The following is a 25173-nucleotide window of genomic DNA, read 5'->3' on the forward strand; positions in this document are numbered from 1 at the left end:
ACTCTTGGGCTTCCCTGGTGGCGCAGTGGTTGAGAGTCCGCCTGCCGATGCAGGGGACGCGGGTTCGTGCCCCGGTCCAGGAAGATCCCACATGCCGCAGAGCGGCTGGGCCCGTGAGCCATGGCCACTGAGCCTGCTGCTCCGCAACGGGAAGGGCCACAACAGTGAGAGGCCCGCGTACCGCAAAAAAACCAAACAAACACCACAACACTCTTTAGATGATGCATATGTCCTCCCTACCCTCAGCTGCCTCCGAGGCCCTGATTTCTTCCCTCTACCTAGGAATCCCACAGACCTATACCAGAAGCTTCCAGGGGCTCTGCTCTCTGCTCAACTGCTCCAAGTATACAACATGCTTCAGAGAAGTGGGGTACATCTCAGTGACGGGGACCTTTTGGCTCAAACACTTAAAACTGAGGATTCAGCTTTATTTATTCATGTTAAATTAATCAGCAAGTATTTGAAGCCAACTACATGCCTTAACTGATACTAACATTTCAGCTTAGAGAGTTTATGTGCAACACATGAATCTATAATAACTGAAAAGTCCTTTTTTTCCTTTCTTGACGTTCAGATATATTGATTTCATCAGATTGAACAAAAATAACCAATAAATGTGGCAGTAATTCTTTCAACATCCTAAGTCATTATGACAATCATTTATTTATCCTCTCACAGGGACAGTTACTTTTTTAAAAAAAAAGCTCTTTAGAAAGAGATATTTACATAGTTCATAACATTAGGAGCTTTCAGTTGTATCTCCTTACTGATTGAATTTGCTTCTCTGTGAATTCACCATTGGTATCAACAAGGGAGATATCCTAGACCTCCATTTAAGTTGATGCTGCATGTCCCTAACCCTCCTAAATTTACTCTAGTAATTCTTTTCTAATCAGTTTTCGACGTTTTGAAAATTTGAAGGTTTCACTTTTAAAGTATTATGAACAGATATAAAAACCTACTGAGCCTCAAAACTTATCTAGAGGCAACATAAAGGAAACAAACATAACCCACAGCCCATTTGGAAGTTTGCAACAGAGAAAATCTGCATTCTAGACCCTCGACAGTCGTTTCTTGAGGGGTTACCAACTTTAGCTTCTTAGGCAAATGTGCTTATTTTGAGAGAAAACTACTCTTAAAAATAAATGTTCTCCACTGTGTCTTTTTGTAGCCAGATACCTGGGACAATTCTATTCACCCAGATTGACAAAGATTCCTTATGCATACTTCAGAAACACCTAAGTCTAAATATAAAATGGCTTTTCAGTGAAAAGTCAGAGGTATTAGCATCACTAATTTCATTATACTCTCGGGATCCCTTTCTCATCCCTTAGAGCTTTGAGGAGATGTACAGATACGAATTCATTTGTTAAAAACAAAAACGGTACTACCAGGAACACGTGTGGAGTTTTAATGTGAATGCTGGAGTAAATGTCTTCAGGAAAGCAGATTATGCAATAGCTTCATAAAGGAATTAAGAGCTCCTAGAGAGTTCTTTCACACAGTATGCTTTATATGATGTCATTCTTACGCTTAATCGATAGAACTGAAAGGGTAATAGGGTTATATATAAAGTTAGGATGGCTGCAGAAAGGAATCACAGAGATCCGGTAGCATACCTTTGTAAACTGTGCTTCAAAGGATAACACTACTTAGAACTTAAAGACCAATTCTTCACAAGGGCACTGGAAGTATATACAAATTTAGGAGACAAAGTTGTATCTAGGCAAATTTTAAAGGTTACCACCCATTACTTCATTCATTTTTGAATGGGAAGTGACTCTTAGTTTGTAGACAAACATTCTGATTTATACATGAAGGGAAGCAAGAACACCTGTGGACTGGGTAATGACTGCAAACGTCAGTGAACGGCAGGAACATGGGGTCCATGAGAAGCGGAGAGGATGAGGGAGGGAAAAGTTGGGGTCCGGTAGGAGAAAGAAGACAAAGACTGTTGTATTTCTAATGAAGACATTCAAATTTTAAAGCGAACTCAAAATCAGTACTTCGTAAGAGTCAGATAAAACGTACTGCTGCTTATATGTGGGTTTCAAGAACTACATATAAACAAACACTATATAAACAAACACTACTGTATAAACAAACACTATAGATACAGATTTCACTATATTTAAAACTCAGTACTTGGTAAGGCCCTTACAATATCCTTTACACTGCAAACTATATAAAGGAAAATTTTAACTGCATAAATGAGTTTAACGTATCTACGCTGTAAAACAAAATGGAGTAAACTTAAACATTTATCACTCTCTTGACTGTAAGACACTGTACCAAGCTGGGCCGAGAGAAAATAAGAACACACAGGGAACACCCAATAGCTATTTCAAGCAAAAAGTAGATAGATACATTACCACATATTCCCTTTGTATACATTACTTAGTATTTATGACTTATGAAATCTTTGTAGTGTTGGTATGTAAACTTTAAGAAGTGAAGTCACGGACTTTAAAGAGTGTTTTCTTTAAAACACTCTTTCTTTCTCTTTTTCTTTAAAGAGTGTTTTCTACATTCAATACAACTTATTTTAGAACCAACAAATTATGTCAGAAGATTATCTCAGTGTCACAAACAAGCAACACGTATATACTGCAATTTTATTTCAATCGCACAAACGAAGTTAGCATGTAGGAAATTTAAATGAAACAGTACGGTAAAAATAGCAGAGAACCAAAAACTCTAATAAGGAAGTACACCTAAAGCATGAGAATTCAACATTCATTAGTGTTTCATCTTCAGTTTTGATTGACACTTGATGCTTGCAAATTTTGAAACGAACTTTGAGATCATGATGACTATTCTGAAGAGATTTCAGCACCAGCACTAAGATTTGTACATTCAGTTGGTTTGCAATTGACTTGTTAGCCATTTACATAGTGTATAGTACAGATTTGTCACAGGTCAGATCACAGTGTTGAAGGAAAGAAGTACCTTCCTGTAATTAGAAAGGATCCCCTAAACTGCACTCAGCTTAAGACATCCAATGTACAAGAGCACGAAAACCATCATAATATTGTGGCTCCAGGGAACATAGTTTTGATAAGGAAAATAACCTAAGCTTCTGTTTCCCATTGTAATTACTGAAATCTCTAACAATGACAAAACTGTCACATAGGACAGCAAATGTATACAGGAATTCAATCAAACGTCTTGGAAAGAACACATTTAGCAATCTGGGATAATGCAGAACGACAGGAAATAAAACGTGATTCAACACTGGTTCTTTTTGTCATTTTACACAGACATCATGTTAATATTAGACCAAGGCACAAAACGTTTAGTGCATAAACCAGTTTCTTTTTTAAGATCTAGCATTTTTACCGTAGTCTTTTATCTTACTTTGGACCACTTGTACCCAGTACTCTATCCTACTATAGACTGTTTAACTTAATCAACAAAATCAAAAGTGATTTCTGACCAGATTTATGGGGGACATAAACATGGTATCATCAAAGTGTTTGCATAACCAAAAGTACAATAGTAAAGATGAAAATGCCTCCTATTTCTTTTAGAAAGTAGTACTTCATAAGCTTGCTGCATCTGTAATGTCTTCACTATTGGATGACAATGAAGAGTTGATAGAAAAAAAGAACTGTATACTTGAATTATGATAGCTCATCCATCACAGATCTAAAAATGAAGTTTCTACGGAAACAGGAACTATTTTAACAAGGGAAAAACATTCCCTCATTCAAACCTCTTTGAAGTGGTAATGGCTGCAAACGTGCAGCGCTTACAAGACTATGCTATCAACAAGTTCTGTCTTATGAACTTAGATTAAGAAAATCTAGAAAGCAGACGAAAGTGGATTATTTCTTCAAAATTTTAGTAAAACTACTGATAATCAAAGGTTTCAAAGCAAATATGGCACATAATAACTCAAGCATAAATCAAGATGGAGAGCCTGGAGAACTGTGATTTCCTAAAATTTCAAAAAATTCTATCATTGCAACATACAGGATTTCTCCCCTATCGTAATCTTAGAAGTTTCAAAGAAAAGGGAGTGGATAACATACACACACGTGAGTGCCCACACAAACACGCACGCACGCACACACATGGTGGTAAGTAGAGTATCTAGTTCCTTCTTTCCACCACCTAAGTCTCACTTTATTTATTAAAAGAAAATTATGCAGGAACCCCCTCGTTGTTTTCCCTTTATCTAATGATTTCTGTGACCTTAATTTGCTGCCGTCATTGTTACTTTTCTAGTATTTCAACATAACAAGGTTCAAAAGCAGCTTTGTAGTCAGGAATGTGTACCTGAACACCTGTATAACTGCAGGGCGCCTAGGTAATAACAGCCAAATTCAGGGATGGAACTTTTGAGTTCCACACTAAGATGTAATTCATGTGAAGCTCAGAATCATGTTTCAGACCACTGAACTTACTCAAGTGAAAATACAAATAGCTGAAGACATGATGTAAAAGATTAAGTACTTGGTGCTGTTAACATATTTACGAATTAAAGTCACAAAATATTCCTCATTATTATTCATGCAGATAACTGAGAACAAAGATAGTGCAGAAATTAACTTTAAATAAAAAATTATTCCTTCCCTTCCTCCCGCTCCCCTATACTCTACAAAATGTTTTCCCTGGGACTAGGCCTTGAAAAGGCCACTACATATTAGTTTGACATGCATTACTGTCTGCAATTTAAAAAGCTAATTTTGTGGTGGTTGTAATTACATTATAAAAATGTCCACGTGCATAAATCTAAAAAAGGTTGAAAACCTACAGTGAATCTACAATATACTGTTTTACATTTGACCACTGGTTTGTGTTATGTAGGAGTCACAGATTTGGTAAAGCATTGTAACAATTTAGGAAGGCATCTAAATCTTTAAATTCTGGACAAATTTTATGTTTGAATCTACAAAATTGCATGAAGGCTAAACTCGAGAGACTTCCTATCATTCTAAAATTCCTCACTCCGAACAAATCATTTTTAGGACACTTTCTTATAAATATCACCCTTTGAAAGCACATACAATTCCATTTGTTCCACATTTTATGATCTTAACCTACATAGGGCTGAACTCAATTATTCATGGAATATCAAATATGATAGGAAGACAAACCTGAGAGAAACATTTACAATACAATAGCATAACTTGCTAAATTCCTCATCACCATTCTCTGAAAAAAAATTCTCAAGCCTTTCTCCTCTTTATTTTAGCAATGGATTGTGGAAAACGTGCGATTTTTCTCTTGACATGAAAGTATTTCAATGCATGGTGATCTTGCCTGACGGATTCAGTATTTTCTGCATAACTGATACAGGAACTCCTATATGACTCTCCTCCATCCCGTTGTAAAGGTCAGAGAAAAGCAGAAAACCGTGAGGGAAACAGCTTATCGCCAGAGTAGTAATGTCTGAAGGCTTTCAAAGTATGTTGGTTTTTCCCTCCTTCCGACTGTTTGTCTCCATTTTCTTCTTACAGCTCACAAGATGTAAGGGTTTTGTTGTTGTTAACACAGCTGTTCTTTGTAGGTTTTTTTTTTCTTTTCCTTTCTCCAGATTAAAGTCCCGTCTCTCCTTAGTCTGATTCTCTAGGCAGTATTTGACTTGCTCAGTTCCTGCCTGATTGCTGGGTAGGAAAAGGAAAAATATTAAAAGTAAATATAATGATAAGGTAAAGTAAATGGGTGATTCATTCTTAAGAAATGTTAACGATTGTATTCAAACTCACAGTAATAAAAAGACATACTGATCTTGCACCTTTCATTGCAGAAATCTTTGTTTTCTTATTTTTACGAAGACCACACTGATTTCTATATATTTATATATTCTCTCCATTTTGTACACAAAACGAAAACACCGATTTTTGGGGCTTAAAACAAGAGGTCAGTGGGATGGGATGGATGAACAGAAGTAACCTAGAGAAAGACTTCTTCACCTAGTTTTCCATCTAATACTACTCAACACTGGAAACTTAGGAATCTTGCTTACCCCTATTCTCACAAATAATTTCCATTATATGAAGGAGACAGAGCTCCTCCCTGACTCCTAAACCAAGTAAAGGGCAGGATAATATGGAAAAGTAATTGTTTTATGCCCTCAAGTAATAAACTGGGTATTTCTTTATCTGCATTTTCTTTAAAATGGCTATTCTTGAACACTACTCTAAAGGGTAGCAAATTTGTTTAGACACTCACCATCAATGAGCTCTTCTTTTAGCTTAGTTAATTCTTTTCTCATTTCATCTAAAATGTCCTAAAATATTAAGAGAAAAACATCAGAAATACAGGAAAAAAACTGTTAAAAAGATTCTTGCTCACATAAAATTTTAAGAATGTATGAAATATTATGTATGTTTCTCGTTTCCAGAGTCACAATTTATGTCGTAGAAGATTAACCTTGGTAAATTTTGTTTTAATGGCCTTTGCTTCCCAATCTTTGCTTATTCTAGCTTAGCAAAATATGAAGCAGAATGTTTTCTAAAACTAAAATAATTACTTGGTCGTCCAGTGAAAGGTATGATTCAGATAATTTCTAGAAAACGTAATGGCTCTGCTTTTAATCTAGTCTTCTGGGAGCTGTCTAAGAGGTAATAATACATAAAGAAGTTTCAAGGAAGAAGACGTGTGAACTGGACAACCAGCGCTTGGCCAATCTGTCACCTGGTCTGAAGTACGGGGACTCCTTACTTCAGGAGTCACCAGAGCTGCCAAACTAAGTTTCAAGGAATCTAGGATTGCCCTGGAGGGCCCTCAGGGGTTGCCCTAACAGGTGGGGAAGGAAGAGGATCGGACCCCGCTGGACGTGCACAGTCCAAGAAGCAGGGACCAGCCACACATAGCTACTGAGCACTTGAAACGTGGCTAGTCTGAAGCGAGATGCATTGTAAATGTAAAACAGACACCAGATTTCAAAGATTTAGTATGAGGCAAGTAATGTACAATAACTCATTAGTAATTTAAAAATACTGATTATATATTTAAATATTATTTTGGCTATATTAGGTTAAATAAAATATATTAAAGTGAATACCACCTGTTTCGCTGTATGTAATGTGGCTACTACAAATTTAAAGTACTATGTGGCCCGTGTTATGTTCCTAGTTAACAGTGATGCTCTGGACCCTCCTTCCTATATGAAAACCGATCCATCTTTACATATTTTGCAAAATCAATATTTATAAAGTTCAATTTGAAATAATGGATACCCCCTAGTTAAAAAATGAAGACTGTGTAATATGAAAGCTAAAAGGGCTAATAAGGTGACACAATTTTTTTTTTTGGCGGTATGCGGGCCTCTCACTGCTGTGGTCTCTCCTGTTGTGGAGCAAAGGCTCCGGACGCGCAGGCTCAGCGGCCATGGCTCACGGGCCCAGCCGCTCCGCGGCATGTGGGATCTTCCCGGACCGGGGCACGAACCCGTGTTCCCTGCATTGGCAGGCGGACTCCCAACCACTGCGCCACCAGGGAAGCCCAAGGTGACACAATTTTAATGGATGAAAAATAGCTATCCTTTGGAAGGATTAATTTCAAGTTATTTGACTTTAATACTGCACACACCTCAGGTAACATTAAATTGCTCTGTGTTTAAGGTTCATTTTTAAAAAAAGCTTTTCACGCTTAAACTAAGGTTGAAAACTATCAATTAGTTTAATTCCTTCATTTTCCAATGAGGAAACTGAGGCACAGAAGTTATTATATGGACTAACAGATAGCCTTTTTCAAATTAACTTATTTAACTTAACTTTAACTGATTTAACTTAAAATCAGTCCTAAAATCAAACCTATCCTCTCTTCTAGTCCCCTACTTCAGATTGCCAAGAACTTACCATATTTTAAATGTGTGCAAGTGCTCCATTTTAAAATGTTTTTCAAGAAAAGAAAGCCATGTTTAACACACAGGAAACAAGGGCTTGATTATCAATGACCACATGCTTTTCAAATTACATAACTCAACTGAACTGTTCAAACAGCTTTGCAGTATAAAAATTAGGTTGATCTGAAATTGTTAGTATTTGTCTCTTTAACTCCTATTTAACTTTGAACTCATTACTGCAACATTATTGGTCTCTTTTTAAGCCCCACTCAAACTTTGTTGGCATTTTAAAAAATGAGTGATAGAATGGGGAAAGCGAACTCCGAATAAAGACTGGGTTTTTTTTTTTTTTTTTTTAATAATTTAAGTGTGTTAGTTTCTGCTTTATAACAAAGTGAATCAGTTATACATATACATATGTTCCCATATCTCCTCCCTCTTGCGCCTCCCTCCCTCCCACCCTCCCTATCCCACCCCTCTAGGTGGTCACAAAGCACCGAGCTGATCTCCCTGTGCTATGCGGCTGCTTCCCACTAGCTATCTACCTTACGTTTGGTAGTGTATATATGTCCATGCCACTCCCTCACTTTGTCCCAGCTTACCCTTCCCCCTGCCCATATCCTCAAGTCCATTTCTCTAGTAGGTCTGAGTCTTTAGACTGGGTTCTGATCCTGACTGTGGGACTGAGTAAATTTAACTTCTCTGAACCTCAGATGTGCACAACTTGAGTACAAACACTGTGTTATCTGACTACTGTGAGAATTAGGGGACAATGTCGTGCGAATAACCTAGCAAATGCGTGGCACTGAAGTCCGCCAGACACTCAATAAAAGCCTGCTGCAGTGATCTGTGCAACCGTTATTTTCAGAGGCTACCCTGAAGTGCAGGGTAAGAAGACAAAAATTAAATTTTTCACTACAGGCACATCTGTACTCAGGTCTGCAAAACTGAGAGTTGTTTTACTAAGATGTCCTGCCTTCCATTTCAAATCTTTTGAACACCACTATGTAAAAAAAAAATTATTTACCTCTTCTAGAAATAAGATAGTTCAAGGTTCCAAAATCACCTATTACTCCTTCCATTTTTTTTTCTGTGTATACAGGTATTAAATATAATGCATATGTATCCAAAATATGAACAATATCTTTTTCCTTTTTATAAAATCGACATAACTGTTCATACTGTTTGGTTACCTGTCTGTTTCACCTAATGTGGGCAAGTGTTCACAATTCATTGTTCAATATTCTCAATTATGGTTCCTTAATAGCTGCAGTGCCCTCCTCCACACTGTATAGTTACATACTTCTATCCTATTTTCTTAGCATAAATTCTTCAAAGTGAAATTGCCGGGTTCAAAGGTAAATCATTTATTTTTAAGGCTTTTGGTTTGTCTTCCCAAACCGATTCCTAGAAAGCAGAAGTATGTGAGGTGAGAGTGCCCATTTTCCTCACATTCTTGCCAAAACCAGACTTGGTGGGTCCATTTTGGCTAATGATAAGTGAAAGCCCATTTTTTTTTTAAGCAATTGTACACCATTCACTACATTTAAAGTTTATAATATAGCATTAAACCATTGCCCCTACCCTCCACCACTGTTGGCACTTTATGCAAACTTATGAACCAAAACATGAGGATTTGAAAAAAATAACATAGCACTAATGCCACTGTTTAACTTGCGTAAAAAAATATCTAACTCTACATTCTTTTTTTTTTTTTAACTCTACATTCTTTTCAAACACGTTCGCAACCTGTCAAACATATGCACATGGGATATTTTTTTAAAAAGAACAAGTGCAAATAAAGGGAGGCTGCCACTGGTCACCCACCTGCTTCAGCCTGTCATAATCCAGTCCCTCCGTCTGGACTCCGTTGGCACTGGGCTGTGACGAGGGTGCAGATTTTGGTCTGTACAGATGAAATTTTCAGGACAGGTAAATAACGCTTAGGATATTTAATGAGTTCATTAGTAATTGCAAACTTACCAACCCAACACCAGATTAAAGTACATTTCTTAAAACATGAGTTAAAAAGTTAATTGTTCTAATAGTTGCAGAACTGATAAGAACATATGAAAGTATTTCTCACTTTTCTCAGTATTATCAGTTATTTGTAAAGAAATCAGAAAAAGGTGATAAGATGAGAAGACTTCTCCAGTAGAGGACGACACTCTTTGGGCACGAGGAGGGTGACTGGGTAACATGTGGCAGGGTGATCAGGACAGACGGGAGGCCAGCCGCAACGTCCCAGCCCAAGTAAAACAATCATGTTTTCTCCTTTTGAAACTGTACGTTATCTACTAAATATCTGGCAAACCAATGAACAGGAAATTATAAAGACTTGAATATTTCACTCTATATAAATCAATTTACAAATTCTATGCAGGGGGAAAAATACTTAATGAGTATGATTTCTTTGTATGTGTTTTATTCCGTTTTAAGCATCAAAACAAATAAGGATATTGGAAAAATGATTATTAAATTAAAAGTATATTCATGTGGCTATTTCCCAATGAAGTTTTTATGAAGACATCATCTGAATTGTCATCTAACTACTTCCATAAACTTATTTTATTTTTTTAAAAGGAAAAGGGAGGGGAATGCCACATAGAAGCAGATGGTCAATTACTATTGCACTTTCAGAAGTTTAGCTTCTGTTAAAAATTTTACATGAAGAAATAAGTCTTAAGTATTAGGTACATTTTTATCAAGTCAGTCAGTCATGGCTCCCTCTCCAATTCTGGCAATGAGAGAAAATACTAAGTGGAAAATCTAGAATTTTAATTAGATGGTCCTTTATTTTCAGGTTTAGTATATACTAAGTGGCCACTCTTTAAGGGTCACAAATCAATGCAAATGAAAACCATTAGTCAGGTCATATATTTCCAACTTTGCAGAGTACCAATGTTAGAAATTTGAACCAAGATTCAATGGGTATAATAACTTTTTCAAACTTATAATTGTTATAAGGCATATTTATACTTCAAACCCATAGGCACTGTTTGTGAAGATGAAATATTGAGTTAATCTGCTTTAACATCAAACATATGACAACTTAAAAGATTGCTGTGAAGGAAGACAACCAATTTTATTACATATCTGCTGCTATGTTTATATGAACAAGAAAAATAATAACTTTCAGAAAACCTCATTCAAGAGGCACTGAGCTAGGCCCTGGGTTGGATAAGAAGATTTATATGACATACTTCCTTCCCTCTTGAGACAATACACCTTTTTCACTTTGCTGAGACTACTTAATTCTACAGTCAATTAAGACGTATTGAGACCCACAGTGTGCAAGTCACAGTGCTCTGGAGAGCCTGGTCTATACAGTAAATATTCATAAAGGTTGACATACTGTGCATTTCATTTACCCATAGTGTCCATCCTGCTCTCCAGAAGTAAATTATTATTTATTCTGCTTTTCTTTTACATTTCACATTTAACTGGTACAAACTAGCTAACTGTTTTCTCCTAAACTTATACTGGGCTGGCCAAAGAGTTTGTTTGAGTTTTTCCGTCAGGTTTTTTTGTAAGATGTTACAGACTATCCCTGAAATTGATGTGAATAACTACCGTCTGCTACTTAACCAGGCAGTATGTTATGAATATATCCATATTTAATAAACAATGCAAAATTATTGTTATATGACAGAAAACTGTGGAAACATGCAATTTTTAAAAACTTTAACTCATGCTAACATGCAATCCACCTCCACCTCCACCACCACACCACCTCCACCACCACCACCACCACCACCACCACCACCACCACCACCACCACCACCACCACCACCGTGATAATTTACTAAAGGGGGGAACTTTTCATACTGAAGGAAAGACGTAATCACCACTTCTCAAAAAAAGCTTATCAACATTATCCCAGGGGGCACTACGTATGAAAGCAGCAAGGTAACTGAGAAGATTTACAACAGAAAATCTCATTGTTAAATGCTACTTTTCTATGTGCTAGCAAATTTTCTAAATAAGTCTTCTGCTCAAAACAATTAAACCATCTCAAAAAAAGCAGGAGAAACTGTTTCACTATTGTATTATGAGCACTTTATGCAGATTTAACTGGCTGACAAAATGAACTTACCAAATATTTTAATCATCTATGGCATGAAAATAATTGTAGCTAATAACAGTCTGGCCACACAGAGTCTGATTACAGAACTCCTTACTCACTGCCATGGACACCCCCTCCATATACTATTTAATTCATGCTTCCAGTAGACCTGATGTGTATTTTTAAAAATAGATGTATATAATAACATGGGTATGTCTTTATTTCTAACATAAGGGTTTTTACCATAATTGATAACAAAAAAGGGGGATTCTCAGAGGTTTTTATTACTTTATAATGAGTGTAGCCTCTAAATACCTGCCTATAAAATAACTGTACTACAACTGTTTAAGTCTCTATTCTGCCAAATTAATTCTAAAGCACTTGAGGATTTTAAGTAATTGTCAATTTTTTTAATCAAGAAAGAAATACATGGCTCATATCCTAAGTTTTCTTAATTAAAAAATGGTATAATAAGACTCATCCTAGAAAAGAAATAATCTCAAGGATGTTAGGTTGTTAAAGATACTCAGTATACTGCAAAGTATGTAGGAAATAGAGATTTTCCTCAAATAATAAATTATTACAATTGTGGCTATAGTACTGTCCTGTGTTCCAGTGACAAACAGTACAGGATCTTCTATTCAAATTTTTAAAGCCTTGTCTTATACTCATAAAGAGAACGGCCTTTAAAATAAAATGCAAAAGCTACAAACACTCTAGATATATGAGGTCTTAGCGTCCCACGCTAGTATTTCTGATATGTTTATCATTTATATTAGTATTTCTGATATGTTTATCATTTATATTTATCATAATCCAAATATAAACTGATGGTGGGGAAATGAATACTATTAATCTATTAATTTTTCTCATTAAAATCGCTCAGAATTTTTTAAAAAAGTGTTCTAAATACAGCTAAATATGAAAGGCTCGATCTGCCTACATCTCTCCCTGTGGTGATGACCAATCCATGTAGAAAAAGCTCAGCCCTATAACATATTATTTCAAAATCTCAAATCACAAAGTCACATCAGGATGATACCTGTGTAATGAATCATAGGACCTGTTGTCAAAAACAATCTGATTTTTCCTTGAAGAATCCCGTCTATGAAGGGGAAAAACCATTTAAAGGGGTATACAATAGAACTTTAAAAATTAATTCTCATTATGTTACTGTTTTATAGGTTTTTAGTTATAGCAAACAGAAGAAGAACTAAAGGAGTCCATTAACTTTAAAATAATTGTTTTTCCCAATTAAAAAAAATTATTTGGAGACTGAATCTAGTTATGTGAGGACACTGTTTACTTGACAATTATAGAGAATTTTTAAAAATCATTATGCCAATGGCTACTTTTACAGACTGCAGACATAGTAAAATCTACCTATACAAAGATTCAACAAGTATCAGAACACAACCAAAGACATTTCTATTAGAGTGAATACAAATAAAACTACAGGTTCAAATAAAAAACACAATGAAAATCACTATAGCTTGAAGTATACATAATTAACTCTTCTCAGGAGGCACATAAAGAACTCTTTTTCCATCTTGAATACAAGATCTGTAAGCTCTTAATAGAAACCACAGGAAGAATTCACAAACTTTCCAATGTTATGTTCCAGGCATGATTTAGAGCATTTTTAACTTCAACACTCTTGCTTTTATTCTGTCTGACATCTTCACTTAATAAATATAGCATAATGCAATATCTCATGTATATTATAGGATATTAATCCATCTTATCACTAACATAATTTTGACATGGATGTTCAGAAGAGAAATGGGTACTTTCAGTACTGTGCAAGAATAAAGTGTGCTTAAATAAAAACAAAAAATGGCCAATATACTTGCTTTCAGAAGGAACGGGGTAAATAATTTAGGAAGAAAAGCAATACAGTTATTAGTCTTTTAAACATACTTTAAAAATCTTTTATGGTTTAAAACTGCTTGCAGTGAAATTTTAAGACATACATATCAGTGGTTGGATCAAATCTATCAAAAGGGATATGAGCGCTCAGGAAAGAATTGGAACGTCTATTTTGGGAAGAGAGAGGAAAACTATCTACCAGAGCTAGAACATCATTACAATACACTACTAGATATAAGAACCCGTATTTGACAAAATATTTTTTAAATGGTGATGTTTAGAGCACTTACTTAAACTTCCTTTAGAAGTCTGAAAAATCTCTGAAATAAAATTCTTTCCTTCATTAAAGGAACCCACCCACATCAAGGAACACATACATTCCACGTGGAGAAGCTTTTCCATGTCCCTTCTAAGATAGGACTTTGGCCATGAATTTAAGTTTAGCTTCAGCCAAGCTCACTACAGAATCCCTATCAATGAGGAAGGGATGAAAGTAGTGACAAAGGACAAATGGCACGTCACAGTTCTGTTCTGATATGCACTTGATAAACCAGGCTTCGTAACGTGCTACTGAAGAAAATCTGTAACAACTACTGGAGATGCATTAGAAGGCCACATCAGTTAGGTACGTGAGAACATAAATGGGCAATTTTTCTACTCTACTGAAAAAACATGTTCACCAAAAGCAATTCTGCCATTTTCTCCTAAAATCAAATATATTCATCTTTCAGTCACTTAGAAACTGAAAGCTTCTATACATTCAAAAAAGGCCCAGTTTCTTTGCGGAGCTTAAATAACTATGTCATCACCAAATCTTCCCCCCAACAGAAAGAACCACACAAAAAACAAACGCAAACTTAGATTGAAGCTAACACACAACAGACTTGTGACAATATAAGATCTACTCTTGCATTTTTCTTTATTAGGTTTCTATAATTAGACTCAAGTTTGCTTTTTATGAGGCAAAAATAAGACAAATAGCTCAGAAAGAAAAGGCGAAAAAACTCTTTAGTCTCTAGATACATACCTTTCTCTGGAAAAAATATGAGTCCTTTAAACTGTCTCATAAACCAAGAAAAAGTTTCACCTATGTTTAAAGACCTATGATATAAAGTTAGTTATGATAGTAAAGTATGCCTGGCTAAGAAATACTGAATTTGCTTGACCATGCATACAAAGCCACTTGCAGAAACACGAATTAACCAGTCTTGTTTCTGAGCATTATCTTTTCTAACTCGATTATAATCAGAAGTTTCAACTGAAAAATAAATCTTTCTACTTTATAAATTCAAAATTTTAGGTTTTATTTTACTCTCTCTTAAACATTGTAGCTTTTTCTCTCCAGCTGCCTTTCAGTTTAAAACATAAGTTTCTTTCAAAAGTTCAATGTTGTTTATTGACAGGGATAATGGTATTGAGGTTATACAGGAGAATGTCCTGTTTCTTAATAAAAATGCTAAAGTATTCAGGCTGAAGCAGCACAGATTTGCAAACTGCCTTCCACCTATTCAGAGAAGCAAGTGTGGATGTGTAGATATGAGTTCAAGCCAATGCTGGCAAAATGTTAATAACTGGTGAATCTAAGTGATGGGTACACGGACGTTTGCTATACTCTTCTTTCAACTTTTCTGCAGTTCTGAATTTTTTCAAAATAAAAAAATTGGGAGGAATAAAGCTATCTTAAAATTTCAGACAACCTGGGTGACAATAATAAGCATAGGGTAGAATTTAGACAATTACTAATAAAAATACAGTGGGGCTTAGTGGTCGTCCAACAGCAGTAGGATTATAGACGTTTTATTTGCTCCTTTGTACAATTTCAGATCTACCATTCGAATATTTTTTACAATAAAAATGCAGATTTCTTTTCAGGTACAATTCTAAAATAAAACTTAGGAAAAAAACTGATACCTGGAAATAACAGGTGACTTGCTGCCATTCATTGTACTTGCTCTTTCCCAAGGTTTTCTTGTCGGTTCTTTAAAAATAAAAGAATGTAAGTTATTAAATATCCTATATGCTCCCAGAGTTAGGATTCTAATTTGTACCATTTCAGACCCCAAAATGAGAAGAAATTAATAAGCAAGTATGACAAGTTTCCCTAAGAAGAACTTAGATTGTTAAATCTAAAATACAATGATTTTAAACACCAGATGGTAAGAAGTTTCTCTAATAAAGATAGGATAATAAGATTAAGGGTAAGACAATTTTAATTAATTAGAATGGAATTGTGAAAATTATTTTAAATTAATAAGGATAGTTCAAATTTATAAGAATGGGACAGTATTAACTATACTCTTTTAAACTATTTTTAGTGCCAATGGTAAAACTAATAAAAAGAATCTTTAATGTGTTCATGTACTTCAATAGTTAATCTATATTCAAACAGTCCTCTTGGGAAAAAATTCAAACTCAAAATATATTTCAGAATCATCCGACTGTATTGTACTTCCTTGACTGTCAAACAACCAATCCAATTCTTGGGACTTAGCAGACAACTCCAGTTAAATAAAGTTCCCTCTGAGCTTTTAGTTGATTGTGCTTTGAACTGTTTTTCTAATCTGGGCTGCCTCGCTGATGCCATCACTGGCCTCACTGGATGACTGGGCGAAATCTGGAGTGGAAGCTTGTCACGGAAGGATGAATCTGGGCCGCATGAGCATCAAGTCTACATTACAAGTTGCACAGAGTATTAGCTAAAAGAACTGGTCTGAGTTCCAAGGTAGCCCCTCAACTGGCCTATGCACATTCTTACTGAGGTAGCCTGTCCTCTTTTCAAACTGCACATATGCAAAACTAAACTTAAACTCTCAACTCAAACTCTGAAACACTGCTTTTGTTCTGGATTTCTGTTGCATTCAGTCACCTAGGTGTGAAACAAAGTCATCTTTCATCTTGCTTTACTCCCTGTCAATCAATCAATGGTTACTCCTTCATCTGTATTCTAACAGCTAACACACTCTCTCACTGACCACCACAGAGTGAGCCAGGGGACATCAGATAATCAGATGAGGAGGTCCACGACAGACAGAACCAGAAACACATCCAAGAGACATCTGCCAGAGGAGGGGAAAAGAGGGAGATCCTGAAGGACAACTGGACAGGCAGAGAATAGCCATTAGGACACTGTCACTAAAGAAGAGGCAGGCAAAGAGATGAAGAAATAATTCCAACATAAGAAGTAGCAATTGCTACCATTTAACAGTTGGCTGACGTCCTTTCTCAATCAGCCAAACCAGAACTATCCTTTCATCTTCAGAGAGTGCATGTGGTTTTGCGGAAGAGCAGTTCAGTTTGGCTCTGCAAATAGTGAGGCCGTGTTCTCTCCGAGGGGGCTCCAGGTTGGTTTCAGGAGGAAGGACAGAGGCTGGGTTGCCTTCACTGGGTCTTTGGAAACACACCAAATCCTTACTGGCACCAGTTTCCCTATCTTGGTCCTCCCTGATTTCTACATCACTCTGCTCACAACTGCAATTTTAATGTTCCTAGAACAGTTTCAGTTGATTGTCAACTCAATTCTTTGCAGGATGAAGTCTAAACTCCTGATCTTCTCATAAAAAGCTTTGAACATTTTACTTCTAACTTGCTTTTCCAAACTTTCTCCCCCAATACGCCTCAAAAAGAACCCTCCATCCTAGTCAGGCAAGTCTACCTGATATTTCCTAGTCTCTTCCAGCTCCAACTCCCATCTTTGCCCATGACGTACCCACTTCCTGAAACAGCACCCCTTCCTCTACTTTCAGCTAAGGTAAATAAATACTCTTTAAGGCAGGGTAAAATGTCATTTTTTCCCTACAAAGACGACCCAGGTGATTCCAAACTATACAATCTCCTCCCTCTTTGACACATTATTTAATAATTCAACATGTGGTTGCAAAAGATGAACTTTTCACTTGTGTGTATCTCATCATCCCAGCTGAACCATGGATTTCTTGCGCTTAGGGTGACTTTATCTTTCACTTCTTTTTGGCCTGTCAAGTGTCTGACACGTGGCAATTAGGGGGAAAAATTTTTTTTTTGACTGAAACAAGTGAAAAAAAAAGAAGCCTCCAGACCTTCTGAATGAACCTTAATTTTATAAACATGGCACACATATGCAAACATACACACAAAAACACACGCAAAATCCACGCTTCAGTTTTCATATTTAAATAAGGGGATATATATTAGATAAGGAGTTCTTAACTGGAGTCCACAGATAACTCTCAGGAAATTCACGAATATTTTGCAATGGTGACAAATTTTGTATAAAAATATGATTTTTCCCTCCCTGGGAGAGGATCCATAGCTCTTTTCAAATTCTAAAAGTTTCTGTGACCCCAAATTATAGTTGAATTCTAAAACATCTATGGTTTTAATAACAGCATGCATTTTGATTTTGGCTTTGAATTTTTAATGAAGATAACATAAACTGATTTGAGTCCTATTCAGAGGAAAACTTATTCACAGTCACAATATAAATTATAATACAGCAATCAGACCGCTGAAGAGTCACTATTCAATAATGAGAATGAGTGGTTACAGACAATTTCCTATAATGGATTCTTATGGCTCATTCTAAATATTAATTCATCAAACTCATCAAATTTACTTATGTCACTTCATTCCAAATTAGGTAAGGAGATGAATCGACAAGTCTAATGCTTAGCCTTTAGTCAAATATGAAGAAATGACATGTACACTGTAACAATCTCATATTCTAAATATGGATATAGTCATCATTAAGTACCTCCAGTGAAATGTATTTTGTTAATATTCTAAGTAATATATTCTATGCCCAAGACTTCTCAATGTCAGAAATTTTACTGAATTCAAGAACATTTCCCAAAAGTTTTAAGGAGATTTATTTCTATTATTTTTTTAATTGAAGTATATAGTTGATTTATAATATTGTGTTAGTTTCAGGTGTACAGCAGTGACTCGGCTATATACACACAGATATATTCTTTTCCATTATAGATTATTACAATATAGTTCCCTGTGCTATATACTAAATCCTTGCTGTTTAAAATTTTTTCAGCCTTACAAATTAGAAGCTTTATTTCCTTGATTATCAATATTATGCAAATGAATGGCTAAAATGACGATTCAATGGGAGAATGTTTTGAGATAGACTTCAATGCTAGCTACATGCTCACATAATCCTTACCTTTAAGAATCAATGACTAAAAATATTTCCCTTCCATATGGATAACATATTTTTCCTTGTTTAAGTGAATAACTTCAAGTCATTAACAATAATATACACAGAATGTGCAAAAATCATGATTTTCAGAGAAAGAGTCATCAGAAAAAACCTTTGGATTTTAATAGATCTCCCAATATCGGAAAGAAATTAACAGCTGCTTCTGGGGTCACAAAAGGTAGAGGAAAAAGCCAGTGCTCTCAAATGTGAACAAAGAACTTGAAAGTTTTAGTAACTAAGCAGTCGCTTTACCCAAACATGGGGAAATGGGGAATTTTTAATTGAGGAGTGTTGATACTTACAGAAAGTTCATAAAGATTAAAATATATCTCGAACTTACCAGGTGTACTCGTTGAAGAGGCCTTAGAACTTACAGGCTCTGAATCTTCCTAAATATACAGAAATACATATTAATAATACCACATCTTCTAGAAACCTGTTGTAGACATTTGGTGTTTCATACTTTCTGCCATTTCCCACTTTTCCCTTCATCAATCTTTTCTCCCTTCTACACTAGTTTAGACCTTTTTCTTATCCTAGCACCTCCACCCCTGTTCCCACCTCCTGCAGCTCCCCATGGCTCCTTTCCTCACGCATCCTCATTGAGAGCTGTGCTCGCCAATGTGATTAAGCCAGATACGAGAGAGAGATTTGAATGGCATCAAAGAAGGCCAAATGCAGCAGGGAAAACAATTATACTGTTAAACACTAATATATAAAACAAATAAAGCAGAGTCTGCCCTCCTGTACTAGAGAGCAGGGCACAGCTAATAACCACAGGGCTCCTAGGGGAAACATTTGAAAACCGTGATTTAGTCTAATTCCTTCATTTTAAATGCAAGGAAACTGGACTTCCCTGGTGATGTAATGGTTAAGAATCCGCCTGCTAATGCAGGGGACAGAGATTCGAGCCCTGGCTGGGGAAGATCCCACATGCCGCGGAGCAACTAAGCCCGTGTGCCACAACTACTGAGCCTGCGATCTAGAGCCCGCGAGCCGCAACTACTGAAGCCCATGCGCCTAGAGCCCGTGCTCCGCAACAAGGGAAGCCACCACAATGAGAAGCCTGCACACCGCAACGAAGAGTAGCCCCCGCTCGCCGCAACTAACTAGAGAAAGCTCACGCGCAGCAACGAAGACCCAACGCAGCCAAAAATAAATAATAAAATAAATAAATAAATTTATAAATGTAAGGAAACTGAGACTTTAAGAGATTTAAAAAACCTAGTAAAAGGTCATTCACTCCTTCAATGGTAGGCTTGGGTACAGAATTAAACTCTAAAGGTGAGAATTTCAGTGCTTTTCCCCCAACTCCACACATTCAACCCATTTTACTAAGTAAGAATGCCATTAAACATTTATAAATAATATCATTTTTAGTATCTGAAGAGTTAAAAAGAAACAACTGTTAGTTGAAATTAATTAAGTTCAAACTAATCTTTGACACAATTTCCTGAATGAGCTATACTTGAATTTCACATTTCCAGGTGTAGCAGACTATTTTTATTTTTACTTATTTATTTTTTGCCTGCACCACGCAGCATGTGGGATCTTAGTTCCTTAACCAGGGATCGAACCCGTGGCCCTGCAGTAGAAGCGCAAAGTCTTAACCACTAGACCGCCAGAGAAGTCTCCATGTAGTAGGCTATTTTTATTAACTTACATTTTTGTCCTCTTTCTGTTCTGTTTCTATTGTTGATCCCTTTTCAGCAATTCTTCTCCTAGAAAGAAGGTAAATCAATTTTTTAAAAAAAACATCAGGTAACTTAGTGTAAAATTATGCCAAAAGGGAAGAACTCCATCTAGTTAAATTAGAATAAAAGTAACAAAATCCTCTCAATTCTGGACACATCCATATAATTTCTCACTCACCTCCTGGCCAGCAGGGCACTCATTTCTTCCATTAAACCACTGCCCCCTAATGGAAGGGGTCCATTTCCACGACCCGTATCTGTTTTAGATGAGGCCGAATTCACACCAATGTTCCCTCCGCTTGGGAAAGAGGCATCCTCCACCTTAATGAGAATATACATACATAATAAACTCCTATGTGGGACAATCCTACGTTTATTAATATATTACATTCAAAACAGAAGGATGTATCAGCATTCATTTCAATAAAAACACCTAGATATTGTTTTTTAAACTTTAAGGACCAATGGAGTAATTTTATGTATCAGTGAAGTTTTATCAAAGCTAACATCACCAATAATGGGATAAAATGCTATCACATGTCCCCTTGTGTAATGCATTGAAAAGGACATATTACGTTGGTAGTAAAAAATGTAAAACCTGCCCCCCAAAATGCATAACTCGAATCAAATCTTAGGAAAATATCAGATAAACCAAACTGAAGGATGATCTACAAAATAATTATATTGTTGTCCTCAAAACTGTCAATATCATGAAAGAGGAGATTGAGAAAATACTACAGATTAAAAGTAAAGAGACATTACAACAAACTATAACAGGTGATGGAGTAGAAAAAGAAGTGCCATAAAAGACACTATTGGACAATAGATGAAACTTGCATAGATTTGTATCAATTGAATTTCCTGATTTTGATAATCATGCTGTGGTCATGTAGGTGAATATCCTTGTTCTTACAAAATACAGAGGTAAGTATTTAGGGAAATGGGGCAAGGTGTCTCTGATTTATTCTCAATTCAGACAAAAAGAGAGTGTGTGTGTCTGTTTATACAGAAGGAAACATACACAAAGAATAATAAAGCAAATGTGGTAAAATGTTAAGTGGTGAATGTTACAGAAACTGTGATTCTTGCAACTTTAATTAAGTTTAAGTTATTTCACATGTTTTTTAGTCGATGAAGTTAATAACATAGGGTTCATAAAATCAGAATACAATAAATTCGATGTTTTAGATACTGAGACAGAATAAGACATGACGTAAAAAATACAATTAATTAGGAGATGCATTTACCCGTGACACTTTTCGAAGTTTTGCTCCAGCAATTGCAGCTGCAAGTCCAGTTAAAGGGCGATTGTCTTCAGACATGGATCCCGAAAAAAATCCAGATGCAGGGAGGGGAGGAGCAGGAGGTGGGGGGGGAGGAGGGGGTACTTGATTAGGAAGAGGCGGCGGAGGAGGCGGAGGCGGGGGCCCTGAGGACGGAAGTGGAGGGGGTGGAGGGGGTCCTGGGGGAGGAGGAAGTCCGGCTGATGCCTGGGCAGGACCTGGCGGGAGTGGAGGAGGGGGTGGAGGTGCAGGTGGTCCCAAGACAATGCCTGAGAGAAAGAAATGTTAAGACCATCAACAACAGAGCTAAGTGACACTATCTTAGGAGGAAAAGCATGTAGAATGACATGCTAAATTAACTTGAACATTTAGTACAAATTAATGTGTTCAATTTATCATAATATTTAAAGTCCAAATCAGTATTAAAAACATACTAACAATTACGGCCAAAGTGTATAACTACTCCCTTTACTGTTAGAGCTTTATTAATAGAACTTTGCAACAGATCATCTAAATTAGTTTTTTTTTTTTTCTTTGCTCACGGGCATTTGGTAAATAAAATAAATGCTTATAAAATGTGGGACAGAGGCAGCATCCCTAAAAAGACAAATGAATGTATAGGATGGCACAGTTAGTGCTGCTGTTCAAAATAACAGACCAAAATAATCTGGGTAAACCTTAAGAGTTGAGACAATAAATTCTACAACAGTGAAAGCATATAGTTACTTGCTTTCCAAAGTGACTGAATCGAGAACATGAAAGAAGGGTGGGTCCCAGGCTTCAATATCTCAAAAATATTCCACATTTAAAAGCAATGTATAAAGAGAATTGAGAATCGTTGAAGTAAAGGAATCTACTAGAACAAAGTAAAACCTCAAAACAACTATCAGAAATAATGAGGAGACACAGAATTTGAAGTACAGAAGACAGGGGTTAAGAGAGAAATGTCCAGATCTTGTAAAATCACAAAGGAGTGGACAAGAACAGGAACCAGGAGACTGACCCTGTAGGTCCTCCCCCTTCCTTAAGGCTTAAAGGGGTATTTTAGGACAAATAAAATGGTATTTGCAAACTGGGTGGTAAGTTTTTTGAAACTGCTAACTTTGAACAGTTACACAAGCTGGAATCATAAATTGCTGGAAGAATATAGTGATGGGCTGCATGAGGGGTCATCAGAGCTCTGAGGATACAGGAGGTCGGCCTTTGGACGCTGTCAGGCTAACTGTGTCTCTCTTGTTCCAGAATCACTTTCACAATGATACGGAACTGCACCTACTAGAGCTGTGACTCAACCTTTAAGCAAATTCAGTAAGTCAACATGAAAAATATACACACAGCAATAACGAGCCCTTAAGAACTAAGATTTCTTTTTTAAATAAATGTTTCAAATCCAGACTAGAACACCGTTCCTTTGTAAGTACAAATTTGTTGTCATATTCCTTCCTGTAATCCTCCCTAAATCCTATTTTAAAAGGGAGCGGGTTAAGTATCTTCTTACTTACTTATAGAACAAGGTCCTTCTCTGCTTACAAATAATCCATACTTAGATTACATTCCCCCTCCCCTGTCACTGTGACAGCAAAGTTCAGGCGTGGGGAGTGGGGGGATAACTGTAGAGGATGCTATCCTCTCCCAACTATCCCTTCAGCCTGCTACTTCTTGGAATTTTGGACCATGGAACCCTTTGGGGCACATATCAAGCCTGCCATCCTCTCCACCCTTTGTGCAAAGTTGGGCTGCTCCCCAGGGCTTAGGGTGGCACCCATCCATGGAAGTCTGATATGAGAATCCCAATACGTACAGGACAGGCCAAAACGAAATAGGGTCCAAGATCAGAACTGTCCCAGAGGAGACTCCTGGATGACAGATCTAACGACTACAGCTGGGCACTAAATATAATCTCTATGTTTCCCAGAAATTAAAGGAAGACAAGTTTGATTATATCAATATATTTATTGTGTGGATTAATGTATCAAGTAATGTTTTCCTAGTGAAAATGAAAAGAAACATACAGAAGCCCTTAAATACTGAATAATACTCTATGACACTGCAGAAGATATCCAAATCTAGTTCAATATGGAAATCCCTCATACTGATCCTTCAAATGCAATTAATCCAACAGAAAAGAACCCACCTTCGCCTTTTTCAAAAACCATCCTCCCCATTCTTCTAGGCAATTAAAGCTGTGGATGTGTAACATTTCCAAGTGATTAGCTGTTAGTCGCAATAACGGAAGCCTTACCCTGCTGGGCTGGAGTCTCGGCCGGCTGAGAGGCTGCCTGCAAGCCTGGCTCAGAAGCAGAGGAGTCTCCCAGCACAGAGGTTAGAGGAGTCTCCACAGAGGCAGGGGCAGCTGCAGAGGGAGAAGGGAGAACACTAGGCTTGGATGAGGGAGTTGAGGCAACAGGGGTGCTGGGAGGAGGAGAGGCTTGAGATCCACAGTGTGAGAGTGGTGCGAGGGAAGGCGGTGGCAGCGCAGCTGGCCCTGAGGTAGGTGGTGGAGACACTGGACACGTGACAGAGTCGAGCAGCCCGCTGGGGGCCGCTGGTGATGGAGGCCTCTGGGGCACAGGAGAAGAAACACAACCGGGGAGGACAGGCCTTGGACCAGTAGCTCTGCCTGGGGGGCTGCTAATCATTACTGGAGGAGACGGAGGGAGGGGCGAGAAACTGGAAGTAGACCAGGCACAGGGCTTCGTAGCTGGAGGTTGAGGAGAGGGTGTGTTCACAGGAGAAGAAGGTCGAGAGTTTTTGTTCAGAGGACGAGGAGCTGTAGCATAATGGGGAAGAACAGGGTGGAAGGCTGAACCTAGAGATGTTGCAAAACGTGTCGCGGGGTGTCGAAGTGGTGGTGTAGGGGGTGTGGAAGTGGGTGGCAAAGCAGTCACTACAGCGTAATCAGGAGTGGCCTCTGACACTGGAGCTGAGATGACTTTAGCATATGATGGAGGAGGTGCTGAAGGAGGCTGGCAACTGGCATACTCAGGAAGTGGAGCATGATACAGGGAGCTGTCGGAGGATGGAGCTGGACAGAGGTGGAAAGCAGCGGCGAAAGACAGGATAAAAAAGGAGAGAGAAAAAGGGAGCTAGTAAAGCCACAAAACCAGCATTCAGACAAAATGTACAAATGTAGACTACAGTTAGTACCAGAGAATAAGCACATGGGCAAATAACTAATTTCACTCCAAAATGTCTTAACTTATAAATACATTCTAAGATCCAAAAGAGGACAAGTTTTCTTTTACTCTAACAAGTTGAGTGACAAATTAAACTGATTA

General features: G+C 37.1%; 1 protein-coding gene across 8 annotated transcripts in view; it reads right to left on the reverse strand.

Annotated features, from left to right (window-relative positions):
* Positions 1-1971: 1971 nt before the first annotated feature.
* ENAH (ENAH actin regulator) overlaps positions 1972-25173 on the reverse strand; it is a 156362-nt gene continuing 133160 nt past the window's right edge. For 3 of the 8 annotated variants that reach the window (XM_082652049.1, XM_082652050.1, XM_082652052.1), the window contains 10 exons: positions 24138-24920; positions 21860-22164; positions 20791-20933; positions 20582-20639; positions 19259-19307; positions 15645-15711; positions 12907-12969; positions 9626-9704; positions 6181-6238; positions 1972-5612 (listed from right to left, as the gene is read on the reverse strand). In XM_082652049.1, coding sequence (XP_082508175.1) covers positions 5575-5612; positions 6181-6238; positions 9626-9704; positions 12907-12969; positions 15645-15711; positions 19259-19307; positions 20582-20639; positions 20791-20933; positions 21860-22164; positions 24138-24920 — 1643 coding nt within the window. In that variant the 3' untranslated portion in view covers positions 1972-5574. The remainder of the gene's footprint in view (positions 5613-6180; positions 6239-9625; positions 9705-12906; positions 12970-15644; positions 15712-19258; positions 19308-20581; positions 20640-20790; positions 20934-21859; positions 22165-24137; positions 24921-25173) is intronic. The other 5 variants (XM_082652053.1, XM_082652055.1, XM_082652054.1 and 2 more) reach the window with 5 other exon arrangements.

The sequence above is a fragment of the Grampus griseus genome (genome assembly GCF_964374135.1).
Source record: "Grampus griseus genome assembly, chromosome: 1".
Classification (NCBI taxonomy): domain Eukaryota; kingdom Metazoa; phylum Chordata; class Mammalia; order Artiodactyla; family Delphinidae; genus Grampus; species Grampus griseus.